Genomic DNA, 10,500 nt, shown 5'->3' with positions numbered 1-10,500 from the left:
AACAGCAAGCATGCAGTGATTTGAATGCAGATTTAAATGTGGGTGAAACTGCGACCGGAGTGGCGGAATCTGTGTTGTGTAACGATATTGATGCTATGATTGACAGGGAAGTTGGCAAAATGTCAACTAAGAGGAAAAATCTTGAAAACAAAGCAAATTTGCAACAAGTAACAAAAGTGTCAAAGCTAAATCTAATGGGTGCTTCCTCTCAGTCTGAGGATGGTTTAATGGAAACGCAAGAAAGTGAATATGAGGGAAGTAGTGACATGCAGGTGGATATGGATTGTGTTTACCCTTTCTCTAAGATTCGTTCCTTTTTACAAAGCACAAAAGGAATGAGATCTGTTAAAGTTGAGGACTTTTTCCCTGATCTAAAGTTGTTTCTTGATTCTGTCAGACTGCTTATGAAAAACCCTGAACAAAGTGATCAATGCATTTTTACTGATCAAGAAATTTACCGTCTAAAAAAAAATGCTTGTAAAAGTAAGAGCACAATTGAGTGATGCTAAAGAATGATGTTTAAGAGATTTATTTTTATTATTTTCTTTTTTGTTTATTTTCTAGTGTTATTTGAAAGCAGCTTTACTTTCAAAATGTGTGATTTCAAACTGGGCTCTTTAAACATTAATGGTGCTAGGGAGGATGCTAAGAGAGCGTCTCTTTTCAATCTGTTCAAGAGTAAGAGGCTAAATGTAATCTTTTTGCAAGAAACACATAGTACACAGGACAATGAAGCTGTTTGGAGGAAAGAATGGGATGGGGAAATTTTCCTCAGTCACAAGAGTAGTAACAGTGGTGGTGTTGGCATTTTGTTTTCTAGAGATTTTAGACCTATCTCTTGTGATATTGATGAAATAATTGAAGGCCGTTTGTTAAAAATACAAGCTGTGTTTGAAAATGTCAAAATAACTTTCTTCAATGTTTATGCTCCAACTTTAGGCATAGAAAGAGCTATTTTTTTCAACACTCTGAACACTGCTATTAATAACTGTAACAATGATGGTTACTTTTTTCTGGGTGGTGATTTTAATTGCACGGCCAATGCATCCTTAGATAGAAACCATCCAGGACCTCATGGACCTAGTAAGAGAGTTTTAACTAGTTTAATTGAAATGCATGATCTGAGTGATGTTTGGAGAGTTTTTCATCCTACTCAACGTCAATATACTTGGACTCATGTCAAAGATAATGTCCTGTCTATGGCTAGGCTTGATAGATTTTATTGTTTCAAGCATCAAATTAATATTCTTAAAAGTTGCTCAATACATCCAGTGGGAATTTCTGATCATTTTCTTGTACAAGTCTCAATTTTCATCAAAGATGTGAAATGTAAGAGCGCTTATTGGCACTTTAATGTAACATTACTTTCTGATAAAGTTTTTAAAGAGGTCTTTAATTTTTTCTGGAACAATTATTCAAAGACAAAGTCTGAGTATACATCTTTACAACAATGGTGGGACATAGGAAAAATTCAGATTAAACAGCTGTGTATACAGTATTCTCTAAATGTCACAAAGGATATGACTAAATCAATGGAAGCCCTGGAGAATGAAATAGTGATGCTGCAAGATTTGGCAGATTTCACAGGAAATGGAGAACATATTAAAGCTCTCAAAAAGAAAAAATCAGCTCTGTCAAATCTGTTGGGTTTTTCTGCTTAAGGTGCCCTTGTACGTTCCCGCTTTCAAAACGTGATTAAAATGGATGCACCCTCCCATTTCTTTTTTGGCTTAGAACGCAAAAATGGACAGAAAAGACTTATACACTCTCTGCGGTCCAGCAATGGACAGCTGCTAAAGGAGTCTGAAGAAATCCGTAAGTGCGCAGTGACTTTGTGAGCTGAGGGCAAGGATCTCGGCTGAGGAGCTACATACTGCACTACAAAGCCTAGAAAATGGAAAGGCTCCAGGCCTCGATGGCCTTCCTGTGGACTTTTACAAAGTTTTTTGGCCTATCATAGGCAAGGATTTGTTGGTTGTTCTTAGAGACAGTTTAACCAAAGGACACTTACCACTCAGCTGCAGGAGAGGAATTCTTACACTCCTCCCTAAAAAAGGGGACTTACAAGAAATTAAGAACTGGCGACCCGTGGCTCTGCTCTGCACCGATTACAAACTCTTGTCTAAGGTGTTGGCTATGAGACTTAAAAAAGTGATGGAAGATATTATTCATGTTGATCAAACCTATTGTATACCCAACAGATTGATATCTGATAATATTTTCCTAATTCGGGATATTTTGGACCTCTCCAGTTCATTAGGCTATGAAATTGGTCTGATTTCAATAGACCAAGAAAAGGCTTTCGATAGAGTCGAACACCAATATCTGTGGCAAACACTCGAAGCCTTTGGTTTCGACTCTAATCTTATAGCCATGATCAAGGTTTTATATTGTGACATTGAGAGCTTATTAAAGATCAACGGTGGTTTAAGCGCTCCTTTTAAGGTCCAAAGAGGGATCAGACAAGGTTGTTCACTTTCTGGAATGCTGTACTCTATTGCTATAGAGCCTCTTTTGCATAAATTAAGACAGTCCCTTTCTGGTGTTATTTTTCCTGGTTGTGAGTCAATTTTTAAACTATCGGCCTATGCTGATGATGTCATTGTCATTGTTAATCAACAAAATGATGTTAATTCCCTTAAAAAAGCTATTAATGACTTTGGTGTTTTGCCATCAGTAAAAATTAACTGGGGAAAAAGTGAAGCACTAGCCGTGGGTGATGAGCTGAGCAAAGAGCTGGTCTTACCTGGTGGGTTAGTGTGGAAAAAAGATGGTTTAAAATACCTTGGTGTCTATCTTGGTGATGACTCATTTGTATGTAAAAATTGGGAAAATGTTTTTGAGAAAGTTGAAGGACGCTTAAGAAAATGGAAATGGCTTTTGCCACACATGTCCTTTAGAGGACGGACTTTAATCATCAACAACTTGGTGGCCTCTATGTTGTGGCACCGTCTGACTTGTGTGGAACCTCCAACACAACTGCTTAGTAAAATACAGTCAGTACTTGTAGACTTCTTCTGGGATCGTCTGCACTGGGTTCCTCAAAGTGTTCTTTTTCTGTCAAAGGAAGATGGAGGGCAAGGTCTTATTCATCTCGCAAGTAGAGGGGCTGCCTTTCGACTCCAGTTTATTCAAAGATTCCTTACTGGACCTGCACACCTTGTTTGGAGACCTTTGGCTCGGACAATACTGAGCCGAGGAGGAGATCTTTGTTTTTGATGGACTCAAATGCCTCGAAAATAAGAAATCTTCCTAAATTCTAACTTGGACTATTCACAGTGTGGGGGCTGTTTATTAAAAAAAGAGCAGAAGACTGTACTTCCCTTTCGTGGCTGCTTAAAGAGCCAATTATATATGGATCCCGCTTTAATGTTGAGCGCACAACAGGACATTCTGTGCTACAGCTTTTCCGTTCTGCTGGGGTAGTGACTCTGGGACATGTAGTTAACATATGTGGAGCCAATTTAACTGATTCTGATGGTCTGGCTTCTCATGTGAGAGTTAGATCCACCAGGCTTTTGAATCAGATGCTTAAGGCTCTGAAGTGTGAACTCACAGAAACTGAACTCTCTTTATTAAGTCCCTGTAATGATTTTTGTCAATCAAATGTTGAAGACTCTTTTCCTGTTTTGTCACTTTCTCCTGATTTTAAAAACTGTACTGGTCAACTGTTAAAGCTCAGTGAGACTCTCACTAATGAGTTGGATGTTATGGAGGGCAAAACAATGTATAACATACTTGTTAAAATTTTGAACAAAAACAAACTGAATGGTTGAGCTGATACTCCTTGGAGAGCTCATTTAAAGGTTAACAGTGAAATCAGACCTGTGTGGAGAACGATCTATAAACCACCGTTGACAAAAAAGATGGCAGACCGGGGTGGTGGTCCCTCTTTTTAAGAAGGGGGACCGGAGGGTGTGTTCCAACTACAGGGGGATCACACTTCTCAGCCTCCCTGGGAAAGTCTATGCCAGGGTACTGGAGAGGAGAATCCGGCCAATAGTAGAACCTCGGATTCAGGAGGAACAGTGTGGTTTTCGTCCAGGCCGTGGAACACTGGACCAGCTCTATACCCTCTACAAGGTGCTGGAGGGTTCATGGGAGTTTGCCCAACCAGTCCACATGTGCTTTGTGGATTTGGAGAAGGCATTCAACTGTGTCCCTCGCGGCGGCCTGTGGAGGGTGCTCCGGGAGTATGGGGTCCCTGTACGACCGGAGCAGGAGCTTGGTTCATATTGCCAGCAGTAAGTCAGACTTGTTCCCGGTGCGTGTTGGACTCCGGCAGGGCTGCCCTTTGTCGCGGGTTCTGTTCATGATTTTCTAGGTGCAGCCAGGGGCCGGAGGGGGTCAGGTTTGGTGACAACACGATTTCGTCTCTGCTCTTTGCGGATGATGTTGTCGTGTTGGCCTCATCAAGCCAGGACCTTCAGCATGCACTGGGACGGTTTGCAGCCGAGTGTGAAGCGGCTGGGATGAGAATCAGCACCTCCAAATCCGAGGCCATGGTCCTCAGTCGGAAAAGGGTGGCTTGCCCACTTCAGGTTGGTGGAGAATTCCTGCCTCAAGTGGAGGAGTTTAAGTATCTTGGGGTCTTGTTCACGAGTGAGGGAAGGATGGAACGGGAGATTGACAGACGGATCGGTGCAGCTTCTGCAGTAATGCGGTCGATGTACCAGTCTGTCGTGGTGAAGAAATTTATCAATTTACCGGTCAATCTACGTTCCTACTCTCACCTATGGTCATGAGCTTTGGGTCATGACCGAAAGGACAAGATCCCGGATACAGGTGGCTGAAATGAGCTTTCTCCGCAGGGTGGCTGGGCGATCCCTTAGAGATAGGGTGAGAAGCTCAGTCACCCGGGAGGAGCTCAGAGTAGAGCCGCTGCTCCTCCACATAGAGAGGGGTCAGTTGAGGTGGCTCGGGCATCTGTTCCGGATGCCTCCTGGACGCCTTCCCGGGAAGGTGTTCCGGGCGCGTCCCACTGGGAGGAGACCCTGGGGAAGACCTAGGACACGCTGGAGAGACTATGTCTCCCGGCTGGCCTGGTAACGCCTCGGTGTCCCCCCAGAAGAGCTGGAGGAAGTGTCTAGGGAGAGGGAAGTCTGGGGTTTCTCTGCTTAGACTGCTGCCCCCGCGACCCGGCCCCGGATAAGCGGAAGAAGATGGATGGATGGATGGATGGACAAAAAAGATTGGAGATTTACAGTGGAAAGTACTGCATGGCTGTGTGGCTGTAAATGCTTTTGTTTCTGTTATCAACCCTAATGTTAATGATAATTGTCCCTTTTGCTTAAACAAAGAAACAGTCTTTCATTGCTTTTTGGAGTGTGTTAGATTGTCTTTTTTATTCGAGCTGTTACAGCAAATGTTCCAATTGTTTGGAGAAGCTTTTTCTAAACAAGACTTCATCTTTGGCTTCAGGTACAATCAAAAGGGGAGAATGAAATGCCAATTGTTTAACTTTCTCTTTGGACAAGCAAAAATGGCCATTTACATTAGCCGAAGAAATAAGACAAAGGGGTCTTTAGACTCTGATGCAAACACAATTTTTGTGAGAATGTTAAAAGCCAGATTGAAGATTGATTTTGATTTTTACAGCATCACAAATAATGTGGAGGAATTCCAGCACATTTGGGGTTACGAAAATGTCTTGTGCTCGGTGGTGGAAAATGTTTTGTGTTTTGGAAATCTATTGGTTTGAGTATTTTTTGTGTTGTGTATTTTTATATATATATTTATTTTATTTTTGTTTTTTTTTAGCCTGTGTGGTTTATAATTACCACTAATGGTTTTCTTTTGATAAATAAAGTGATTCAAAATCAAATCTCCTTCTCTCTCTCTCTCTCCTTCTCTCTCTCTCTCTTTCTCTTTCTCGTAGATGTTCAGACGGGCTCTGGTCCGCATGTTCGAGTCTCAGGAGTTGGACTGTGTGTTTTTGGAGACCCATATGAATCCGAAAAGGCACCTGCACATGGTGTATGAGTGTGTGCCGCTGCCCAGAGAGCTCGGAGACATGGCACCCATTTACTTTAAGGTAACTGAACAAACAGCCTCAAACTGGCGTCACAACAGTCCTTCAGCAGCTTTGATTCTGAAAGTGCTCTTCTTCATTTCCCCTTTAGATCTTTGTAGAAACGCTATTTTGAGAAGTGCGTTTTGATTAACATATGCACTGTCACATATTCATTATATTTTAATTAACATGTTGTTTTCATTTTTTTACTGAAAGTTTTAATAAACCTGTTGTGAAAACAAATTATGACAGACAATGTTATAAATTGGTGTTACTTTTGTAATGAAGAAGTTACATTTTAAATGTTTGTACAACTCGCGTTTACTGTGTGTGTGTGTTGTCAGAAAGCCATAATGGAGTCGGATGAGGAATGGGCCATGAATAAGAAGGTTGTGGACCTGTCATCCAGAGACATCAGACAAGCTGTGAGTTTTTTCTGTTTTCTCCTGATGTCGTTTATCTTCCTCCTCTCTCTCAGTGTTTAACATCACTCGTTTTCTCTCAGGTTCCTCGCGGGTTGCCGTACTTCTCCGTGGATTTTGGATTGCAGGGTGGATTTGCGCACGTTATCGAGAACGAGCAGAAGTTCCCACACTATTTCGGCAAAGTAAGTCTGACAGTAGTCTTATTGTGAAGCTTTACAAACAAGCAGAGCAAAACAGGTTTTTAAAGGGGTCATGAACTGCCTCTGTTTTTTATTTTGTAGTGTTCTCGGAAGTCCACTTATAATGTTATTTTTACATCAAAAAACATCATAGTTTAGAAGTATTAGACTATTTTCTGTTGTGTTTTAACCCCCCCTCATCAGAAGGCTCTGTTTGAGTAGGTGTGGCAGATTGTAGATGCGGAAGTAAACGCCCACTGCTATGATTGGCTAAAAGTCTGATTGTACTAATAGTGTCAAAAACACACAAGGTTTACATATTAACACAGTTTTATATTTCTAATTTATAATTTCTAATTATTAATAAAGTGAATGTAAATAGGCAAGAGAGAAATGGTGCGTGCATCTCTTAAAGGGACAGTACTAAACATAACGCAGCTTGTCATTAAAGGGTTGGTTCACCCAAAAATGAATGTTTTACACAAACATGTATTAGTTTGTATTTATTCTCATGCTGAAAACAAAATAATATATTTTGAAGAACGTGTGTAAGCAAACAGTTGCTGGACCCCACTGACTTTGATAGTAGGAAAAAGTATATATAAAAGTCACTGGGGACCAGCAACCTTTTAGTTTCCCACATTCTTCAAAATAACTTATGATGGTCAAAAGAAGAAGAAACTCATTCAGGTTTAAAACAACTTGAGAGTGAGTAAATGATGACACGATTTTCATTTTTGGGTGAACTATTCCTTTAATGTTAATAAAATAAAACACAAAGAGAAAAATAACTCACTCCTCTTGACTGAAGAACATTAATACAGTTGCTAATGTTCCGCAGTAATAAAATAACTTGACTTTTTCAAAAACTTAATATCTTTTTGCACCAAATAGTGTCGATAACAGTATTGATAAGTATCGGTATCGGTAAGCAGTAATCCTTCCTAATGTTGGGATCAAAAAGGAAGGCAATGCAAACACTGTTCTTCCACAACTTTGGCACTGCACAGCATCTTGTTGACTTCAGAGCATCTTTATCATTTGGTTTCTGCGTAGACCTGCTCCTCTCTCATAAACACTACATGCGCGAATAAGTGGGCAGGGCTAAACAGACAGCGATGTAGAAGCAGGCGTTGATCATCTTCTGCGGAGGCAGAGTTTATCCATGCTATTACATTCCAAAAGCAGTCGTTCAGAATAACAAAATCAGCATATTGACTGAGATTTGATCTGTCTGTATCAGGAAATCCTGGGCGGGATGATGGACCTGGAACCGAGACGCTGGCGGAAACCGATACGCGAGAATTTCGACGACCAGCGTAAAAAGGTTCTGGTGTTTGCTCAGTGGTGGAAAGCGTTTGACTGCACTAAAACCGATAGCTAGACAACTCTATAGAGACTTTTACATAATTGAATTGTAATTTTAGAGGGCTTGTCTTGTCAATGGCTCTAGTAACTAAAGTAAAATGTTTAGAAAATTGGCATTTAAACCTGTCATGTTTCAAATCTAGGTAAATGCTTTTTTTATATATATATATATATTTGGTGTTCTCTTAAATATAATACCTGTTCTCATCCAGTGTTGATGTAAATCATGTTTTCCTGAGCAATTAAATGGCGAATAAAATATTACAAGACCTCCAGCTGCTCAGCTGATTATGTGCTCTGGCTTTATAATCTGATTATGTTTAGATGACGTCTCACTCGCTCGCTCGTTCCTGTGAACCTGACCTTGAGTTCACTTTGTTGAGCACACTGTGGGGTGATGTTGTTTATGCCCTACCATTAATTTAGTGAAAGAAAGAAATCAATTTTGTTTTTATAGCTGTATTTTAGGCTGTGCTGCTTTTCAAGAACACGAATGAACACGAATTAAGTTTCTTAAGGAAACCTGCTTTAAAAAAAAGAAAACACTAAAGAATTAAAATTTGCATTGCATAGAAAACAAAACACCACAAAAATATTAAGTTCTGATAAAAAAACAGAATTGCAAGCTATAAAATTACATTTGTGCGACACAAACATGCAATTTTGAGAAGAAAATCCAAGATATAAACTTTTTTCTCTTGCAATTCAGAGTTTATATCTCACAATTTTTACTTTTTACTTTCAATTCTGAGTTAACATTTCACATTTCTGTTTTTTGTTCCCACCATGGAATGAAAAAAATGTGATTGCAACTTCTTAGCTCTTAAAATTTCCACAAATGTAATTTATATTTTATTTTTTTGTAGTCCTGATTTTTTTTTCTCATTATTCTGTTTACATATCACAATTCATTTCAAAATAAGATTCAATTCAGATTTCTCAAAATTTCTGGCACTTTTCCTTGCAGTGGTGAGTTAACACTACACTACACTTTTCATCTAAGGATTGCAAGTTAACATCTCAACTCTGAGTTTAAAGAAGAAGAAGAAAAAAAAAAACTCCGCATTGAGAGAGATAAACTCAGAATTGCCAGAAAGAATTCATTGTTTATTCAACTTAATTTTTATTACCAAACAAGTTTTCATTTAAAAAAAATGACAATCCTGTATTGGTCATTTTGCTCATACAGCTATAGCCAGGATTGTTATTTGATGTAATTGCATCAGGAGAGAATCTGTTGTGTTGGGGTCAGAATGACAACAGGACTTGGTCTGTAACAGCAGATGAGCTGATGTTTTATAAGGGTGTTAAACAGCACTATCACAGATCGCTCAGGGTCACAGGTGACGGTGGCGTGACCTCACAGCTCCTGTAATGTGAGTGTTTTATTGTTCATTCATGTTGCATTTTAGACATTGTCACACGCACACACACACACACACACACACACAAATAATTACAACATGGATTTCACATTTTGTCACGCAGCGCTGCACAGACCCAGACTGGCAGCATGAAGATCTCCATTTCATTTACAATGGAGTCGTTTCTCCAGTAAAAGTCACACACAGGTAACACAACTAATTAACAGTAGTTGTGTAAAATGAGTTATAGATTGTGGATGTGAATATGGCTAAATGTTAGTAATTTGAGCAAATCTGATTATATAATTAACAACATATACAATTTATTTGTAGATACCTTAATTCATTAATGCTTCTTTTTGTAATAAATTTTAAATAAATTAAATTTATGCATTTAGCAGACGCTTTTATCCAAAGCGACTTACAGTGCATTCAGGCTATCAATTCTTACCTATCATGTGTTCCCGGGGAATCGAACCCCCAACCTTGCGCTTGATAGCACAATACTCTACCAATTGAGCTACAGGAACACTAATCTTACATCAAAACAAAATGAAATAATAACAAAATTATTACAAATGTAATTAGTAATTATATGCCGAGTAACACTATTCTTGATTAACAAAAATATTTATATATTAAGTAATCAGATTTCTGATCTCTTTTATTTTAGTTGGTATGAAATTAAAATTCAACCTATTTTCTAAATGCATGTCATAAGATCTTATTGTCTTATTTTGGACAAATCATCCATGTTTGTGTGTATGTATGCATATATATGTGTATGTGTGTGTGTATGCTTTTTTTAGGATCATAATTTTTATAAAAAATTTAAGAATTTGTATAAAAAACACACTAATTCTGAGTATGGTTCACCGTACTTGGCTGTATGTCACGTCACTTACCTTTATACTTACATCATACAGGCAGTTCTCAATCAATTCCTGATGAATAAAATCAACTGAATTAATAAAATAATGATATCCTAACAGGTTTCCATACAGGTCCTCCAAATACCAAGTCCTAGTGTTTTTGCTTATTTTAATGGCCCCAAACAGCACAAATAGCATGAATTGAGTGGCAGGACTACCAGTTCTTGAACAATTGCTCATGTAAACTTATTTGAAAACACAATTCTGCTTACTGATGCT

At 38.9% G+C, this 10,500-nt stretch overlaps 1 protein-coding gene across 1 annotated transcript in view; it reads left to right on the top strand.

The window, feature by feature from the left end:
- cwf19l2 (CWF19 like cell cycle control factor 2) overlaps positions 1-8,268 on the top strand; it is a 27,973-nt gene extending 19,705 nt beyond the window's left edge. Inside the window, exons 14-17 of the mRNA XM_059513848.1 lie at positions 5,879-6,034; positions 6,358-6,438; positions 6,519-6,620; positions 7,861-8,268. Of these exons, the coding sequence (XP_059369831.1) occupies positions 5,879-6,034; positions 6,358-6,438; positions 6,519-6,620; positions 7,861-8,001 (480 nt within the window). The 3' untranslated portion in view covers positions 8,002-8,268. The remainder of the gene's footprint in view (positions 1-5,878; positions 6,035-6,357; positions 6,439-6,518; positions 6,621-7,860) is intronic.
- Positions 8,269-10,500: the final 2,232 nt, after the last annotated feature.

Source organism: Carassius carassius, chromosome 28 (assembly GCF_963082965.1).
Source record: "Carassius carassius chromosome 28, fCarCar2.1, whole genome shotgun sequence".
NCBI lineage: Eukaryota > Metazoa > Chordata > Actinopteri > Cypriniformes > Cyprinidae > Carassius > Carassius carassius.
Note: the sequence above shows the minus strand (reverse complement) of the source record. Positions and strands in the feature narration are given on the sequence as shown.